The sequence below is a fragment of the Artemia franciscana genome, chromosome 9 (genome assembly GCF_032884065.1).
Source record: "Artemia franciscana chromosome 9, ASM3288406v1, whole genome shotgun sequence".
Classification (NCBI taxonomy): Eukaryota; Metazoa; Arthropoda; class Branchiopoda; order Anostraca; family Artemiidae; genus Artemia; species Artemia franciscana.
Genome location: NC_088871.1, coordinates 37,725,508 through 37,745,943, shown reverse-complemented (window position 1 = coordinate 37,745,943; position 20,436 = coordinate 37,725,508). Strand labels below are relative to the sequence as shown.

At 33.9% G+C, this 20,436-nt stretch overlaps 1 protein-coding gene across 3 annotated transcripts in view; it reads right to left on the bottom strand.

Annotated features, from left to right (window-relative positions):
* The window catches only part of LOC136031378 (serine/threonine-protein kinase Sgk2-like), a 53,740-nt gene that overhangs the window by 7,805 nt on the left and 25,499 nt on the right, over positions 1–20,436 (bottom strand). For all 3 annotated transcript variants that reach the window (XM_065710888.1, XM_065710889.1, XM_065710890.1), the window contains exons 5-10: positions 20,029–20,193; positions 14,542–14,647; positions 12,067–12,234; positions 7,323–7,586; positions 3,303–3,476; positions 1,206–1,346 (exon numbers count right to left, since the gene is read on the bottom strand). In XM_065710888.1, the coding sequence (XP_065566960.1) occupies positions 1,206–1,346; positions 3,303–3,476; positions 7,323–7,586; positions 12,067–12,234; positions 14,542–14,647; positions 20,029–20,193 (1,018 nt within the window). The remainder of the gene's footprint in view (positions 1–1,205; positions 1,347–3,302; positions 3,477–7,322; positions 7,587–12,066; positions 12,235–14,541; positions 14,648–20,028; positions 20,194–20,436) is intronic.

Sequence of the window (20,436 nt, the reverse complement as noted above, 5' to 3'; positions counted from 1 at the left end):
TCGTCCCTTTAAAGTATTGAATTCGTTCTTCAGTGTAACATCTATCTGTAAAATGTTTCATCTGTTTATTTATGGTAATTTCTGGTAGTTTTATTTGTAACTCACTCGACAATCTTTGCAGCAAAAAAATATTTCTTTTTAGAAAATGGATATCCGTTCGTTATTTATTGGAAAAAGTGTTACTAATGCTGAATAATATTTTTACAAATAATAATCGTGTGCCCATATTTTTTCACCAAGGAGGGAGAAAAAGGGTGGCGGAGTTTTGGGAAAGGTATTTTTTTTCTACCAGAAAAAGGTCTACTTTTTCTAATTACTGCACACTCTACTACTTTTTGGTCTTTTTGGGAGGGTTGGTTTTAGCCTGTCCACCCACCCATGTGGACACACCTGATAGTACCTGATGGGAACAGTTGTAGTGAAATCAATACTGTTTGGAGTAAGTATAGTAGAAGTAATTTTAGAAAAAGGATTGGTTATCGTAGTAATTGTCGTAGTACATGGTAGGAATAGTCCTGGTTGAGAAAGCTGCGATACGAGCAGTCATGTAGAGAGCAGCCAGAATGAAAGAAGGAGTGGTTGAAGTAGTGTAAGTAGGAGTAGTCATAGGAGGAACAGTTGCAGTAGGAGCAGTTGAGGTAGTAGAGGCTACGGGAAGATTTATTGTAGTAAGAACCGTCGTGATAGAAGTATTCATGGTAAGAATACCTATTGAAAGAAAAAGTTGTTGTAGGAGTATTCGATTTGGGAGTAGTTGTGGTGGGAATGATTGCCGCAGAAATAGGTGCGACAGGATTAGCGTAGCGAAAGCAGTCACAGCAAGAGTAGTCATCATACAAGCAGTTGGTGACGAAAGCGACCATTGCGAGAATAGCCATGGTATGAGGAGTTGGGGTAGATCGGTAAACGAAGGAATTTGATAAGTGACAGAAATTTACGAAAAAAAACTTTAAAAAACACATTCAAAAATTATTTATGTGCATTTTTGTTACGTTTTAACGAGTTGGACAAACTTATCGGGATAAGTAGGAGTTCAAAACCCCTACCCCACTTGATACGGCCTTGCTTCGAATACCGAAGTTGGGATGAGCAGAAAGGAAATGGGAATTTTAGTACGGAAGAGTGGACACGTTTTCTTTGGTAATTTTACTATCCCAACGTTTTCTTAGATCAAAGGCAAGATGTTAATTTTTAAGTTGACTTACCACTTGAGGAATATAAGGTGGAGTATATCTCTTGTTCAGAACATCGTCCCAATTGAGACCTTCGAAGAAGCAATGAGCTTTCACCTCTTCTACATCAGTCGGACCAGAACCAAGTCTATCCTGACAATCTTTTTCTAAGAGCTAAAGGAAAAAATTTCAGTTATTAAAAAAAAGAAAGAAAACAATAATAATACCAATGATAAGTACCTCAAAGACAAGTTTACGTATGCAAATGCACATCTATCAAGCTAGAAATGAGCATCTTTAACAGTGTTGCATTAAAACCACTAGAATGGACGCATTTTATGGAAATCCAAAGAAAAACACTTTGAAAATAAAATCTACAAAATTCGTTTTGAATGATATTATGTGAGGGCCGAAGTCTCGCATTGCCAAGTGAAGCAAGCAGAGTGAGTGATGAAAAGTACGAAAGACGAAGACTCAGGAGGAATACTTTTCGAAACTATAGGGACACATTTAAAGAAGAACAAGACCTACTAACACTCTTCATTTTTCCTCTTTGACTTAGATTCATCTGACATTTTCGGATTTTCCCGAGACTACCGATACATTTCCCGGGCTACCCGAGACTACCAAGACATTTCTCGGGCTACCTGAGACTACCAAGATATTTTCTGGGCTACCCAGCACCACCAAGAAATTTCCTGGGCTACCCGAGACTACCAAGTCATTTCCCGGGCTACCAAGAAGCAGAACATTTGTCCAGACCATCATTCTCCCTCCCTCTGCATGCTCATTTTAGTTCCTTAATCAGACTATCATCGTTATTTAGTTACTACTACTTAAATTTTTCGCTAGTGCCTATTCTTGTAAGGTAGAACTAGTTCTCCCGTGTTTTCGACAATTGATCACCACCACCAATTAAACCTTCCGCTTTTGCACCCTGGGTCTTCTTTGCATAGAAATATCACAAGACCGTGTTGACCATGCCATGGTAAACCAAGAAAGCTTCTGAATGTCCGTATTTCTCTCGGGCCCAGTCCACGCAGCCCTAACAACTGTAATACCTATATTGACTCCTAACGCTATCCCAAAAATGACGTCTCCTTTTCCAGTCCCCTATTTTCACTACTGTCGTCTGGCCCCCGATATTCCATTAGACATATTATCTCAAATACGATCCCCAATAAGCGCAGGAATTGTTCCTTCACTAGTTAACCTTGACTAAACCTTGTCTTAGTTGACCTCTAAAAAGACTTTGACTTTGTCAGCCATAAACATTTACTTATTACTAAACAACTTTGGACCCTCTCTGAAGATAATTTAATGTCTTTGTTTAAGAATAGTTCACAAGTGATAAAATATATAAGTATATTCTCTGATGCAAGGCCGTTCCTAGGGTTGATGGCGCAAGGCGTAAAATTAATTATGACAACCCTCTTATCCGCTTCAGGACATAAATAAAAAACCAGAAGCCCGACTCACGGCTTCCAAGCCAAGTCGTCCCCAAGACCAGAAGCCTAGGCCAGCTTGCCAAGGTCGCTCTCCCCTTGAATGACCCCGCTTTGATCCCCTTCCCTGTTGACTTATGGAATTCCTCAATGAATTGTACTTTGATCACCTTTCTTCATATTTGATGTTAATGAACTTAAATATTACTTCCCTCAAAAATGGAAATATGTGGATGACTGGTCAATCCTCGAAGCATGTCATAAAATCTTAAAAATATACCCTTGAAATACAAACCAATATTTTCGACGAAGCTAATAATCTAAATACGATAGTAAATACTCTTGAATAAAATATCCTGACCATGAGCTTCCTGAAATCTAGTTCCATTTTCTTGGACCCTACCCAAAATTTTAGGGAAATATGTCAAATGCCGTAGCGTCACAATTTCAAATAATATTAGTGTGATATACTGCCTTCTAATATTGTCAGAAAAGCAAATACATCGCTCTCTTTGTAATCGCTAACTTATAAGTAAATTTAATTTTCCGGGGATGTCTTCCCCCCATGTTCACAGTCAACATACACTGAACTCTTACAGATTGAACTGTAAGCAACTATGTCATATGTGAAGTTATTTCATTACTATGCTTGAATGTCCCTCTTTGTTTTTATGACTCAACTTACCCCAGAGAGGAAACTCCTTGTAGCTTCCGGCCAAGAACTTTTCAATTTCAAGGGCTTATACAGTATATCATGGTACATTTGAGGATGATGTTTACTATAAAACGGTGGAAGGCCTGACAGCAGCTCGTACAAGACTGTACCCAAGCACCACCAATCAACTGCTCGATTATATGGCTAGAATAAAGAAGCAGAAGTGTAATTCTAAATAATGTGGAAAGCAAAATCCAAAAATCTAATCCACAATCATAAAGCTAGAAACGTAGTTGCAATAACTTTTAATAAAACAAAAATGAAGAAATCCAGTAAGTCTAAACAAAAAAAAAATTTAGTCATATTTTTCAATGTACAGATGAGGTGCGTTTTAATGAATGGGTGTTCCTGTTTGTTAACAGTTTTACTGAATGGTTTATCAAAATTGAGATTTCGGTAAAACAAGCGTAGAATTGGGGTTTTCAATGAATTACATTCTATGGTACCCGGGTCTGTGCTTCCTTGGAGCCAAACTCAGGGTAGTAGGTTGCTAACTTTAGGATCCGAAATCACATAAAGTCGGGATGGCACTTCACTAGTTCTGTTACCCATTAAAAACCAATAGATTAAGCAGATAGCATAATAATATCTCACCGCATACGGTGTAGAGCAACAAGGGATACTTTTTAGCAAATACAAAAGTGACATCTTTACACTTTTATAATGTTTTCTTTAGGGAAGGGGGGGAAGTGGAGGCAAAACACATCAACTTAGACTTCTCCCCTGTTTTCTACTATCTCTACTTTTGACTTGTGTATTTTCGACGTAATGGTTTTTGCAAGGAACAACTTCACTGGCAGCCTGTACACTTCGAAGTACTATTTTACCGTCTATATTAACTAATTGGCTGTCCTCAGCACTAATTAGCAATCGGCAAACCTAATTTAAATTAATGTCAAAATTAGCAGGCTGCGGCCCCAATTTTCGATTCAAAGAGGCGTGACACAGATACCAAAGAGTCGAATTAAGTCTTACGGTAAAATCAATAATATTGAGATAAACTAATAAAATCACACCTAATATAACGCTTTTAATTGCTGCTTTATAAAAATAATATATTTCTAATTATTTGACAAAATATATATGGGAAGGGGCAATCCTCCCACGTCATGCATGACTATTTTATGCTAATGAGTCTTTCTGGTACTGCATCACCAAATTGCTTACTCGCACCGTACATCCAAATATTCTATGAAGTTTCACTTCTGGTTATTAATGCTGGATTGTGTTAAATTTTCCGAGATTGTATTATTAATATTCTGAATTCTGACAGATTTTTTGCTATTTGTCAGAACATGCTTGGAAGGTTCAGTCGCCCAGTTAGAATCCTAATATCAAAAATTAAGTAGAATGCACAATCTAACATTTGTACTCCTTGCAGCTAAGGAATGAGGGTGAATGCAATTCTATAGGTTTTTCATATTCCAGGGACAAATATTTTGGTAAGATATATGATGAAAAGTGAATAAGATTTTTTTACCTAAGCTGTTTTTTATTGACTATGTCTGTTTTTTGGCCGTTAACAAAAATTTGCCCCCCCCCGCTCATGTGAATGTGCCTGATAGAGCACTTATCTCTTAGCCTTTGATGAAAGCTAATGTAGCGAATTAAGAAATCCATAGGCTATATAAAAATATAACCGGCTTTTTCTGCAGTAACTCACGTGGACAATTTTTCAATATTTCAGTCCTAAAATCAAAACAACATTTTTTTTCATTTACTCAGCGTTTTCCGTTGATTTTTGGTGTGTGGAATTACAGGTGTTCAAGAAGAAATCATGGGAGAATAGAAAATAGTGTCTTGCTGTTGCCTTGCTCAATTTGGCATTAAGAAATTTTATATTTTAGAGGTCATAGGTCATAAGCATTGTTTTCTTTTTAGAAGCCTGATTGGTTTAATTTCTGTTTTATCATGAGCAAATTCTATAAAAGTGAGAATTAACACAAAAAACAAAACAAAAACTTTTGACCATAGAATAGTACAAAAAAGGAAAGAATTGAGAAATCCTGTTAGCACAAATTAAGTAGACAGCCCAATCTAGCATTAGCGCTTCTTACAGCTAAGGAATGAGGGTGTATGCAATTCCGTAGGCAAATGGAATTCCAGGGGCAATTCTTTTCTCATTCCAGGGGCAAAGATTTTGGTGAGGTGTATGACGAAAGTGAATAAGAAGGGAAGCAGGATAAAAGCTAAATCATTTAAAGCATTAGGTAAGTAAAATACAAAATTAAAACTTTCAGCGAACTCTATAGAACTCTATAGTAACAGAAATTTTATTAGACCTCCACAGGTAAAGATTATTTAGCCAAAAAAAATACATCTTGTATCAAATGTATCAAATACATTTCCAGAAAAAGTCCTCAGCAAGACTATAACTGTGCTCCCTGATCAGTTTTCTAAATTTTGCTGTGACATCTCTTATCCTTTTTTCGCAATTTTCTCCGAATTATTTTACAACGGCTCAAATTGAATGAACATGCTTGGATTTGCTGTTTGAAACTAAAGGACATTACGTACATTTTTCGTTGGTTTCAGTTAAGTTCACCGTTAATTTCTATAAATACTACTCCATAAACAGGCGAAGTCTTAGAAATTTTCAAACATAACTCTTTCAATTTCTGTTATATAAAAGCTAACCACCTACAATTTTTTTTTAAATAACCAACCAGCTTCTTCATAAATTTAAATAAAAACAAATTAAATTAGAGTAAAGAGCAAACTTAAGACGGATAAAAATTATCCTGTATAGAAGGGAGGATGCTTAGTAGTAGTGGTAGTAGTAGTAGTGGTAGTAGTAGTAGTAATAGTAGTAGTAGTAGTAGTAGTAGTAATAGTAGTAGTAGTTTTAGTAGTGGTAGTAGTAGTAGTAGTAGTAGTAGTAGTAGTAGTAGTAGTAGTAGTAGTAGTAGTAGTAGTAGTAGTAGTAGTAGTAGTAGTAGTAGTAGTAGTAGTAGTAGTAGTAGTAGTAGTAGTAGTAGTAGAGAGGTTTAATAGCAAAAACTTGACAGCTATCGCTGATTTGTGTTTTTTTACAACATATTCAAAATCAAACTACACTTGTAAATATAAATCAAACTATAGACATTAAGTCTTATTGTACATTCTCAGCGATCCAAAGGTTATGCTAGTGCTTTACTGTAAGCCTTTTGTAGTCCAATATACATAGCCAACTGGTGCTTACAGGCCTTATGGCTACCGGTTGCCTTTTATATTTGAACTAAAAATTCGATAATTTAAAGCAAATGAGGATACAGTAAATGAGTTTTCTTTTATTCTGATAGCTATATTTAGATATAGTATTGGTCACTCTGATAGCTATGTTATAGCTCCTTTTTGGAAGCTATTTACTATGATTGATTTGCGGACAATCCCTAAGCTTTGTTACAAGTATGCAAAGTATCTTCTAAGTCTTCCTCTTTGGGCTCGTAACCGCAAAGTTACGCAGCTACATGGTGTTACTGATCCATTTGTAGCTGTGGACCAACGACCTGCCGAATTTGTTTCATCTCTAGACCGTAGCCACCCATATTATAGTGCGTTTATTTAGTATTGTTTATAATAGTCTGATTTTTTTTTCTCTTCTCTTTTTTTTTCTTTACTCCATATGGGCACTTTCGTGTCATTTTATATGGGTCAATAAAATTATTGACTGATATATAATAATTTATTTTAACCTTTAGAATTTTCTTTATATCGATCTTTTTTGAGATCATTCGTTCTTGAAGTAAAGAAAACAATCACCTTAGTTTAAGACTAGTATGCAGCATCCCCAGTACATTGAATACGATGATTTCTTTTGATTTATTTGTTGCTTTCTTTTAATTTTTTCTTTATTGTTCAGTTTCGGTTCACTTTCAAGATCATATTCAATGTAATCTGTACATGGTAGAAGCTATTATCCCAGTCACTACGGACCTTTACTCTAAAATTTTGACGTAACAATGAAAACGGCAACCGAAACTTGTTGACCAAGACAAGTGCTATAAATACCTCTTTTCGTATTACTTCAGGAGCCAGATATTCTGGAGTACCACAAAAAGTTCCAGTGGTTTCTTCACCAAGAATTTCTTTACATAATCCAAAATCTGTTAAAACAACATGACCAGACCTGTCTAAAAGAATATTCTCTGGTTTCAAATCTCTATATACAACTCCTCGACTGTGTAGATGGCCAATTGCCAAAGAAATTTCTGCTGCGTAGAATCGAACACGAGCGTCGCTGAAGGTTCTTTCCTGACGAATATGGAAGAAAAGCTAAAAAAAAAATACTTTCAGCAATAATCAAACAGTTCGTGGTAACGAACTGTAGTAAGGAGCGACCCGGCTCAATAGTAACCAAAACTCTAAAGAATTGAATTTTGATATCAATAGCTACATCAAAAGAATCGCATTTTAATGCTGATTTTAAATATATAAGTTTCATCAAGTTTAGTCCTACCCATCAAAAGTTACGAGCCTGAGAAAATTTGCCTTATTTATGAAAATAGGGGGAAACACCCCCTAAAAGTCGTAGGATCTTAACGAAAATGACACCATCAGATTCAGCGTATCAGAGAACCCTACTGTAGAAGTTTCAAGCTCCTATCTACAAAAATGTGGAATTTTGTATTTTTTGCCAGAAGACAAATCACGGGTGCGTGTTTATTTGTTTGTTTTTTTGTTTTTTTTGTTTTTTTTTTCCCCAGGGGTCATCGTATCGACAAAGTGGTCCTACAATGTCGCAAGAGGGCTCATTCTAACGGAAATGAAAAGTTCTAGTGCCCTTTTTAAGTGACCAAAAAATTTGGAGGGCATCTAGGCCCCCTCCCACGCTCATTTTTTTCCCAAAGTCAACGGATCAAAATTTTGAGATAGCCATTTTGTTCAGCATAGTCGAAAACCATAATAACTATGTCTTTGGGGATGACTTACTCCCCCACAATCCCTGGGGGAGGGGCTGCAAGTTACAAACTTTGACCAGTGTTTACATATAGTAATGGTTATTGGGAAGTGTACAGACGTTTTCAGGGGGATTTTATTTTATTTGGGGGTGGGGCCGAGGAGAGGGGGCTATGTTGGAGGATCTTTCCTTGGAGGAATCTGTCATGGGGGAAGAAAAATTCAATGAAAAGGGCGCAGGATTCTCTAGCATAACTATAAGAAAACAATGAAAAATAAACATGAAAACGTTTTTTCAAATGAAAGGAAGAAGTAGCATTGAAACTTAAAACGAACAGAGATTATTACGCATATGAGGGGTTCTAAAAATACTTTAGCATAAAGAGCGAGGTATAAAGGAGGAGATAAGTACCTTGCTCTTTATGCTAAAGTATTTTTAGTAATTTCAGCTATTTATTCTACGGTCTTTCTGATTCAGGGGTCATTCTTAAAGAATTGGGACAAAACTTACGATTTAGTGTAAAGAGCGAGGTATTAACGAGGGTACAAACCCCCTCGTATACATAATAAAAAAATAAGGTTATGAAAGTTTGTTACGTAAGTTAATTCTTAAGTTACGCATATTTTTTACTAATAAAAACGTTCGTTAAAATTAAAAGTTCTAGTTGCCTTTTTAAGTAACCGAAAATTACAGGGCAACTAGGCCTCCTTCCTCACCCCTTATTTCTCAAAATCATCTGATCAAAACTAAGAGAAAGCCATTTAGCCAAAGAAGGAATTAATATGCAAATTTCATTTTAATAATTTATGTGCGGAGAGCCAAAACCAAACATGCATTAATTCAAAAACGTCCAGAAATTAAATAAAAAAAAACTAATTTTTTTAGCTGAAAGTAAGGAGCGACATTAAAACTTAAAACGAACAGAAATTACTCCGTATATGAAATGGGTTGTCCCCTCCACAATCCCTCGCTCTTTACGCTAAAGTTTGACTTTTTGCCACAATTCTACTTTTTAAAACAATTAAAAGCTTTAGCGTAAAGAGCGAGGGATTGTGGAGGGGACAACCCATTTCATATACGGAGTAATTTCTGTTCGTTTTAAGTTTTAATGTCGCTCCTTACTTTCAGCTAAAAAAATTAGTTTTTTTTTATTTAATAAACAATAAAAAATAATAAGTGAAGAAGCTAATACAAACAGTAACAATTAAATACGAACATTCGTCTATACTAGATTGAAATCTACATTTCAGGCACAAATCTAGCATGCCCAATTTGTAGAAGAAGGCTGCAGAAGTAATAGAGGGAAACAATTTATGAAAGTGATTGTGTCTTTGCCACGCAAAACAACTGTTTGGGAATGCTTAGCTAGAAGTTCTAGGTACTTTAAAATGATTTAATAGAAGAAAATATTTCTAGATGTGTCAGCGGTAAACTTTACTGATATGTTTCTGCATATCACTTCTTATTTTAATTTTTTACTTCCTTTATTTTTTTTACTTAACTTTAATTTTTACTTCCAAATCTACTTATTACGACCAATTCTAAGCTTAGTATTTGTTTTATGTAACCTTTATTGTTCTCAATAGATCATCTATACATCAGTATCAAACAGTTCGTGGTAACGAACAGTAGTAAGGAGCGACCCGGCTCAATAGTAACCGAAACTCTAAAAAACGGAATTTTAATACCAATAGTTACATTAAAAGAATTGCATTTTAATGCTGATTTTAAATATATAACTTTCATAAAGTTTAGTCGTACGCATCAAAAGTTGCAAGCCTGAGAAAATGTTTTTCTAAAGTTTTTTATTGTTTTAAAAAGCAGAGTTGTGAGAAAGAGTCAAACTTTAGCGTAAAGAACGAGGTGTCGAGGAGGGGACAACCCCTTTCAAATACGGGATAATTTCTATTCGTTTCAAGTTTTAATGTTGCTCCTTACTTTCAGTTGAAAAAACTTTTTTTTTTCAAACTTGTTTAAAACATAAAAAAGGGAGACAATGTATCCAATGCAAAAGGCAAAAAGGAGAAAATATATGAATAAAAAAAAGAAATCAGAATGAAAAAAATATTTTTATGTAAATGTTAAGCTATTTACTGAAATATTACAAAAATCCTTTTAAATTCACAGGAATATTCATATGTCTTGCACAATAATTGCCAATCATATCATATTAAAACTCTTATCAACTATAGGCTACAAAATCAAAACACACTTTCTGTACAAATACTACTTAATTATTTGCAAATTTTGTAAAAGAAACAGTATATTTGGAATAAAAAATTAACAAAAACTATCGAAAAGAACTCAGGCTAGGCTTTACGAACCAGAGAAAAAACGAATTTAGAGATAAATGATCAAATATTTTATACTAACCTTTTTTTTGGAGTTTGAATTTGTTCTTTTCTTTATTTTGTGAGGGAGCGAACCCAATATGCTAAGTTAGCTATTACCAAACATACCCTTGACCCTCATCTATGCACCGTGTTCTAGCTTTAATGGATTATCTTGACGATCCATTTGAATATTAAACTAAAAAAAAAACAAGTTTTTTCAACTGCAAGTAAGGAGCGACATTAAAACTTGAAACGAACAGAAATTATTCGTATATGAAAGGGGTTGTCCCCTCCTCAACGCCTTGCTCTTTACGCTACAGTTTGACTCTTTCTCATAACTCTACTTCTTAAAACAATAAAAAACAATTCTTTGATGTAACTATTGGTATCAAAATTCCATTTTTTAGAGTTTTGATAGGACGAAATAGTAAGCAAAATTAACACAAAATTATTTAATTGGATTTCTTGTTTTTTTTTTAAGAAGAGACTCTTTATTTGGTATTTATTTTTGTTTTAACCCCTATGTAACGGTCCATGGAGCCTTGTAGGGGTAGAGAGTTATTGTTGTCTATTTATTTTGATGTTAATAAACTGAAATGAACTGTTGGATGTGCTGATGTCCTGTATGTGTGCTGTATGTTTCAGAGATCCTGAAAGACAGATCAGCATTCCCATCAAACGTAAAAGCAGAGTGAACAGACTGTACGAAAATCGTCATGAAATATTAGGAAATTTTGCTTTATATCCGATTCTAAAAAAAAGGGAAAGGGAAAAAAGGGAAAAAGGAAAAAGGGAAAACTAGCTAGTAATGTTCATTAATTTCTAAAGAAATAGGCAACTAGTTTCTCAGCTAACTCTATTTTTGTTCAATTTTTGTCATCTGTCGGCTATATCTTATTGGTTGCATAGGAATATTTAATGGCACAAATAGGTATATGCATTTACTGCAGAAAAATGTATTTCTTGCCATATAATTTAGCTTCATGTCAGAAAAACGACGTCTTTTGGGAAAAAAGTCACCTTTACAATAAGGGCGAATGAGCTGAAGCTCAGAAAAAGGTTTTAAGGGAGGGAGAGAAGGGCGATCGCCCCGGGTGCAGAAATTTTAGGGGCGTAAAATTCCATATAAATAATCGAATTTTAATTATTCCATATAAACGATTTTAACTTTTTTGAAATTTAGTCGTTATTAAAATAAAGTGGAGGACACAGTTAATAAAAAAAAAGTTATCAATAAATTATTAAGTAGTTAATAAAAATAAAGTAACATTTTAAATAATAACAATTAAAATATTTCAATTAAAATTATTTATGATAATTAAAAAACAATTGGAAAAAAAATAATAATCAATTAATAAATCGAAAATAACTTTGTTAATAAATAATAATTTTGTTAAAATTTGTCCTAAACTTTTTTTGGGAGACAAGGGGGGGGGGAATCAATATTTTTCCCCGGGCATAAGACAGGCCAGAAACCGCCACTGTTGAAGGTTTAAAATAGATATGATTCAAATGAACTTACTTCTCCGCCATTTATGAAGTCCAGAGCGAAATAAAGTTTATCTTTCGTTTGAAAGCAAAACTTCAATGAGACTAAAAAAGGATGACTTATATTTTTCAGCAAGATGTTGCGTTCAGCCAAAATATGACGCGTTTCATTTCGTTTTATTATTTTCTCCTTTTCTAATACCTGAAAAAGATTTACATTACTATATCAATAAGGTAAAGCTACAACAAATATCCGGCATCGTTTTGTTCAGGAGTCCTGTCAACAGGAAAGAAACTGTTCGCGCTTGAATTGGGTTTATGTCGACAATTTAAGTACTCGGCAAAATGTCGTTATTAAAAGACGTCAAAGTTGCTTGTTTTCTTCATCGTCAATAGGAAACACTATATTTTAGGTTGGAATCTAAAAACAAAATTGAAGAAGCAACCATCGAAGATAGGTATCAGGGTAAACCGCTAATGACACTTTTTAGAATCTTGGTAGTAATTGAAGCGCTTTTTTCTTAAGCTTAAACTGAAAAATGTTCTCAAATTTTTCTAGTTTCTTATATATAAATTTTCAAGAGCTCTTTACTATAATCTTTGTCATTTACCATACAATATACACAATAAATCAATATACAACTATACATAACAACTCAGTATCAATGTACAGCAACTAACAAAAAAACTGTTAAAAACTAATATCATTTTATGTCCATTGATAATCGATAGACTAATCGATAGATCTCTTCGAGCTCTTTCGGACAACATACTTAGCTCATTTTCGGAAAAAAAAAAGGCGGACTTAGGCCCTTTTTGAAAAATGTCACGGACATTTTACGACGCATTCCAAAAACCTGGTGTGGACACAGGCACCAGTTAGGACATTTACCACCAGCGTTAGGATGGTTGGTAAGATTGCACCAGATTTTGTTAACAAAACATCTGCCGTGTGTAAAAATTGTGTCCAAGATGCAAAGCTGTCACAATATCTGCTAACAATTTTGGTGTCTGGTACATCTTAGAGCCTTGTTTGTACAAATCCAAATTTGAACATTGCAACTATGGTTACCACAGTAAGTGCTGATCATATACCGAGGAAAATAAGTTCCGTCACCAAAAAGTACAAAATGTTCTTTGTACTTTTCATGTGCTTTTCAATGTGCTTTTCATGTTAGAGGTACGAAGGGGTAATAGAAGAATTTAGATTGTTAAATTATATTACGATTGCCGCAGCAGCGTATATTTAAATTTGAATGAATGAATGAATGTATTTTATAACCCATCAATAACACAAAGGCATGGCGACGGAGTATCAAAGAAAAAAAAAGAAAGAGAAAGACACATTCAAAAATAGGAACAAATATATACAAATAAAAACACGAATAAACTAGACTTTAAAAAAAGTAAACCCCTCCAAGGGTGGCAAACCTGTTTTGACGACAATTTTAGATATAAATTATCCAGCTGTACGATCGGGTCGAGGCAACCAATATGTAGCTTTTGCAGTAGATGGACAAAATAGGCTACATAGTTGATTTTAACAAAAATATATCAATTTTTATCAACACAAGTATGCATTATAATACTCAAGGGTAGTTTAAGCCAAATGCATGTAATTTTTCAAACCTTTCAGAATAGCGAACAAATACCTACACTGAAAATAAACAATCAAAATAGATAAGGATCTTTTAGAGCTAGTTACTCGGAACAAAAAACAAAAACAATAAGATAATTGTAAGTGACTTCGGAAAAAACAACAAAAAGGAACAGATGCATGATTTTTGCTGTCCAATATGGCCAATGACGGCAATATGGCCAATGACGTAATAGATAAATGCGATTAAATTAAATTTTTAATGTGTCGGCAATATGGCCAATGACGTAATAGATAAATGCGATTAAATTTAATTTTTAATGTGTCGGCAATATGGCCAATGACGTAATAGATAAATGCGATTAAATTAAATTTTTAATGTGTCGGCAATATGGCCAATGACGTAATAGATAAATGCGATTAAATTAAATTTTTAATGTGTCGGCAATATGGCCAATGACGAAATAGATAAATGCGATTAAATTTAATTTTTAATGTGTCGGCAATATGGCCAATGACATAATAGATAAATGCGATTAAATTAAATTTTTAATGTGTCGGCAATATGGCCAATGACGTAATAGATAAATGCGATTGAATTTAATTTTTTAAACAATGATTTAAAAATATACAATGCATTTATAATAATATGTTCCCCTCCCTCTACAGAAAATTCCTCAGCTAAAGAAATGTGTATAAAACGACTGCAAAAACCTTACTTGACAAGTTCATATAAAACATTTGGCAACTAAATGGCAATGAAGGTGTAAGCTCCTTCCAATAAAATTTTATTATTTAGGCCCCATTAGCTTCAATTAAATTCCTAGATGAGCAATTACTCTGGTATATAGGCATTTTAGATTTTATATGGCTTAAAAATTAAGCTCCATATAAAGAGAAAATAGTGGTTACCTTAATAGCATAATGTTGTTTGTCATGGATGTGTTTAGCCAGTAGAACTTTCCCGAAACTTCCCTTTCCTACAACGCACAGGAATTCAAAATCCCATGGTGAAACACTGTAAAAAAGGGAATAAAATCATTATTCTGCAATTCAGTAAAATCCTTTAGTTGAGACACTCGCCGTTAAATGTTAAATGGTAAAGAATTTAATCCTATAACAAAAAAAATCACTAAATGGTTTATTTTGTAGTATTATTTATGCTAGTAACCATAACTCATAAGCAAAGATAATTTATAGAAATCTCTACAATTGAATGTTTTTGGTGATATTATGACCTTTAACGCATTAAATAAGAAAAAATATGTTTTTTCAACTAAAATTAAGGAGCAAAATTAAAACTTAAAACAATCAAAAATCATTACGTATATGAAGGAAGTCGCCCCCCTCAATACCTCGCTCTTTAGGCTAAAATTTGACTTTTTTTTCAGTTATATAAGAACAACTCCTGAATCAGAAGTGCCGTATAATAAGAATAAAAAGCTCTTTTAAAAGTTCTAAAAAAGATTTAGCGTAAAGATTCGCGTATGTCCCGTGTACGTGTCTGGTGCTAGAAATGAGAAAACCACCGGAGTAGTGAAGTACCAACCCTTATTAAATGTAGAACCCATTTCTGTGAAATTGCTACACTAATTCAAAGTTTTAATGAGTATATAACACTAATTTTTTTAAATTTCATTTCTTATGCGAAATTAGAAAAAAGCCGATTCCTTGGAAACGCTTAAGAAATAAGGGCTTAAATTGTTTTAAAGTCTCAGCTGTTTGGGGTGGGCAGCCGAAGCTCCCTCCTTATGTACATGCTGTATCTAGAATACGTTTCATATTGCCCATTAATCATTATTTTAGATAAAAGGCGAGGCTGCATGACAAATGTGAAATTTTATGATGAAGGTCCGCACCCCTCCATCTTCAGGGAGCTATAAAGTCGAAGCTCCGATAGCATGTACGTGGCGAACAAAAAAAAAGAACGAAATATAATTAAATGGTCAAGCAAAAGCCACTTAGCACATATTAAACCAATGAGGGGATGCAATTCTATTTTATATCTCTGCGCACCAAAGCTGCTATAATGAACTTGTCAAAGACTGGAGCCTTTAAATTTTTCATGCTTGAATGGAAATGTTTTATTAGATTTTACAGTTTTAAGCACATCCGATAATGTTTTATGCGCTATAGTGTATATTCTACGCAGTTGATCATATAATTATTGTTGCGTTCCAAAAGTCAATCATCTTTAGTAACTATTAATTATTTATTACCATATTCCACCTAAAATAGAGAATAGCAGCAAATTTGGTCACTCGTATGGTCAGAACTAGTTATAGGAGCTATTATTATAGCTTTTTAGAGCTTAAATATATATATTTTTTTCTTACATTCTGAATAAAAATAACATCAAATAATTAATCAAGATTAAAGATGATTGGATTCTGGAAAGCACCATATTTTTTTCATATGTTTTCATATTTTATGTTTTCATATGTTTCATATGTTTTCATATGTTTTTATATGTTTCCCTGTTTTTAAACTCTTGAAACGTCTTTTCTCCTAAGGTAAATAATGCATAAAAAAACAGATTAGGCTTAAAGCTAACCTTCTCAGATCTACAGAGACGGATTGATTGTTACTTGTAGAATTCTCTTCGTTGTTTTTTTTATACCATTTTGTTTTGTTTTAATAAAAATTTCCCCTCCCATTATCTGAATAGGAGCCGGGGAGTGCCTCCAACTGGTGTACATCTCAGAGTCTCTCAGATGGCAGCGCCCATCGGGGCACATGGATTTTGGAAGTGGGCAGCCTCTTGACAGGGACTTCAGGTTTATATTATAAGCCAGATAGCAGTAATAGCATTTTATGGTCTTATAAAGTGCATTTTATTTAGTGCTAGGTAATAAGGCCGCATTTCGCATTACCTTGGAACTTATGCAATATCACAAATCAACTGCATTCCAGAAGAAAAAGAGAAGAAAAACAAATTTCATAATTATTGCAAAATTCTGTAGTCTTTGGTGGACTTTAGACACGCGATAAGAATAAGGTTACATTTCGAAAGAAAACATGGAAAACTTAAAGGCAATTGAACCTAAGTAATGATTTGAATTTTTTTTATTCGTGCATTTAGCTAGTCTTACAAGGGGGCCACAAAAATTGTTTGCAAAGCGAGAAGATACAATGGAATCATCGATGCGTCTAGCTTTAACTCTATAAAGGCCTATTTTCCTGTAAATACTTTTCTTTTATTTCCTTTTTGAGAGAAGTTGGATCAATAGGATCTCATTAAACTATTTCTGTCAACACAGCCATGTCTCTACCTAAGGCAGGAGAAACTAGAAGCTGTCTCTTTCTACATCTACCTGATCTGAACACAATTCATTCATAACTTAAAAAGCTAAAAAAAACAAAAACTAAAAAAAATTAAAAAAAACTAAAAAAAGGTAAAAACTACAAGAAAACTAAAAAGAAAAAAAACTAAAAACTGAAAAAGAAAAAAAACTAAAAAAAGGAAAAAACTGACAAATAAAGGAGAAAAAAAAACTAAAAAAAACTAAAAAAAAAATAAAAAAAAATAAAAAAGGTAAATGTATTCAAGCCGAAGTAGCTGAGATGGTAAAGCGTTATGTTCGAGGTTCTAGGTCCGAGAGGTTTCAGGTTCGAACCTTGGCTTTAGCATTAATACAAAAGAAGAAAAAAACTAAAAAAGAAAAAAAACTAAAAAAAAAACTAAAAAACAGGTAAAAACTACTAAAAAAACTAAAAAAGCTAAAAAACTTAAAAAAAACTAAAAAAAGGTAAAAAACTAAAAACTCAAAAAGAAAAAAACTAAAAAAAAGGGTAAAAACAGCAAAAAAAATAAAAAGAAAAAAACAACTAAAAACTAATAAAAAAACTAAAAACTGAAAAAGAAAAAAAACTAAAAAAAGTAAAAAAAACTGAAAAATAAAGGAGAAAAAGAAAACTAAAAAAATAAAAATAAAAAAAGACTAAAAAAGGTAAAAACTACAAAAAAAAACTAAAAAGAAAAAAGAAAAAACTAAAAAGCTAAAAAAAGGTAAAACCAAAAAAAAACTAAAAAGAAAAAACGGAAAAAAAAACAAAAAAATTATTTCATCATATACCAATTCAAAAACGAATGTATATAGCCTACAGACCGGGACACAGGGAATATAAATGACGACTGGGACACTCAAAGAGAAATTACAGACTGGGACACCGGGACACAAATGACGACCGGGACAAAGGGAATATAAATGACGACCGGGACACTCAAAGAGAAATTACAGACTGGGACACCGGGACACAAATGACGACTGGGACGTGTGCGTCGACTGACGTCATGTTTTTCGACTATAAATGACGACTGGGACACAGGGACACAACTAAAACGGGGACGCCGGGGGCACAGGGGGATATATAAATGACGACGGGGACACAGGGAATGTTTGATTAGCGATCACCATCAACAAAGCTCAAGGGCAATCATTAGAATAATGAGGTATAGATCAGAATACGGATTGTTTTTCCCATGGACAATTATATGTTGCATGTTCAAGAGTCGGTAAACCTGACAATCTATTTATATGTAGAGACAATGGGACTGCGAAGAATGTTGTATATTCGCAAGCTTTACGTAGTTAAAAACACACACACACACACACACACATATATATATATATATATATATATATATATATATATATATATATATATATATATATATATATATATATATATATATATATATATATATATATATATATTCACAGGTGGGACATAGGGACACAACTACAATGGCGCGTAACTAATATGGCGAGTAACGACTTACGCGCGCGTGGGGGCTTGGGGGAGGGGTCGCAAAGAGCCCCCACCAACTAGGTGTTGGGGTAGCGCGAAGCGCCACCCCAACAGCTAGTATATATATATATATATATTTCTTTCTTATTGTCGATTATGGTGTATAACCCGTATGGTCTCTGAACTTTTGTTTCTTCCTTAATTTTTTCTTAAGGTAAAAAATAGCTTGGCCTTTTTACTTTTTAAATCTTCCCTGTAACCACCTCCCTTCTAATAATACCAACTTAAGCTAAGACCGTATTCACCTCATATAATTAGTGAACTGACAATAACGTGTTGATTATATACTGTCTAGTAGAGAGAATTCAAATGAATTGATATGAAGGTTTCAATTCAAAAGGACAGATTTCAGTGAGAAAAGCATCCCAGGCAACCCCGTTAAGAAACAGCAAGCCAAGCGGCCTAAGGCCAACACAGCTACGCAATCTCCTTTTCCATCCCAATATATTCAAAGCCTGCCCTTTTACACCCTCCCAGGAAGTACACATTTCCCTTAAATATTTCTTTACGACATCCTCCCACCCCAAACGATGACCAACTGCTTTTCATTTAGTCCATTCAACTGAATAAATTATAATAAATTATGAATATTTCATTGGTGTCTCAATAAAAAGTTGTCCCTGTTATTATTGTTATAATCGTTTACTTTCTTTTTATATAAACAAAAAACCAGCGTGTCCATAAAAGTATTTTACATTCTGTTGGCAGTGTTGCACGATATACCACCAGGAAAATAGAGTTACAGATATCTTACTCCTTACTAATAGCCCTGTTGCGGGGAAAGTTTGATCATTCGCAAAATCCTTAGGAAAATAGTAATCATTGTTTGAATACTCAGAGTAAATAAATCAACGTATTCCTCATACTATTTTGAAGATCTGAGTCACTCACAGGATGAGTACGGGAGGGGCAAAATTATGATAGATCAAAGGGAAAATCAATGTCAGTCAATGGTAAACAAAAAATAACAAAAATATCAGATTACCTTTCTTCCCTCTTCACATAGTTTCAATTGGAACATTAAATGGTCACTTCCTTTTTCTTGCCAGGTAACAGTATTTATAATATTACAGAATAGTAACCCCGCGTCTGGACTGGTGACATCAAGTTTCTTTATGGTGTTTATTTTCATATTGCCTCCTTTTGGGGGAAGGGGTATTGAACCGCCTCCCTCTGGCTGTGTCGTTGAATACAATCAACAAATAATTGCTGGACTGGATCTTTATACTTGTGGTCTCTCTTTCGGTCCCATATTGACACGTCTTACTTTCTATATACTTATGCTATATACTTACTGTCTCTATATAGGTACTGTCTATATACTTATCGTCTCTATACTTGCTCTCTATACTTATCGTCTCTATACTTACTTTCTCTATACTATACCGGGTCTATATACTTACTGTCTCTCTTTCGGTCCCATATTGACACGTCTTATTGTCTATATACTTATACTATATACTTACAGTCTCTACTTATCGTCTCTATACTTACTGTCTTTATACTTATCGTCTCTATACTTACCGTCTATATACTTATCGTATCTATACTTAGTGTCTCTGTACTATATCGGGTCTATTTACTTACTGTCTCTCTTTTGGTCCCATATTGACACGAGTTGTATTTTCCGATTCAACTGATGAATTGCTTGAACTTGACGAATCTTCGTGTGACTCGCATGACGAGCCAGTTGAATTAAAACTTTTGTTCGAGTTTTCATCAGTTAGCCGTAGAAAAGCTTGAACCTTTGACCTGGAAATTAGAAGAATATCTGCGTTACTAAAGTTGTGTTTAGCAAAGTTATATTGGGTATTGACCAGCTCAGCTACTTAACAATTATTGACATTTCTTCTGGTTTAAATTTCAGTCACCAGATTTTTCCAGATTTCTTTCTGACTTTATTAGGTTAGTACTGTCCACCAGCGCTATCCAATTATAGGATTTTCTATAAAAGTTATGTTTTCCCCTTCCTGTTGTCATAGTAATAGATAGTCC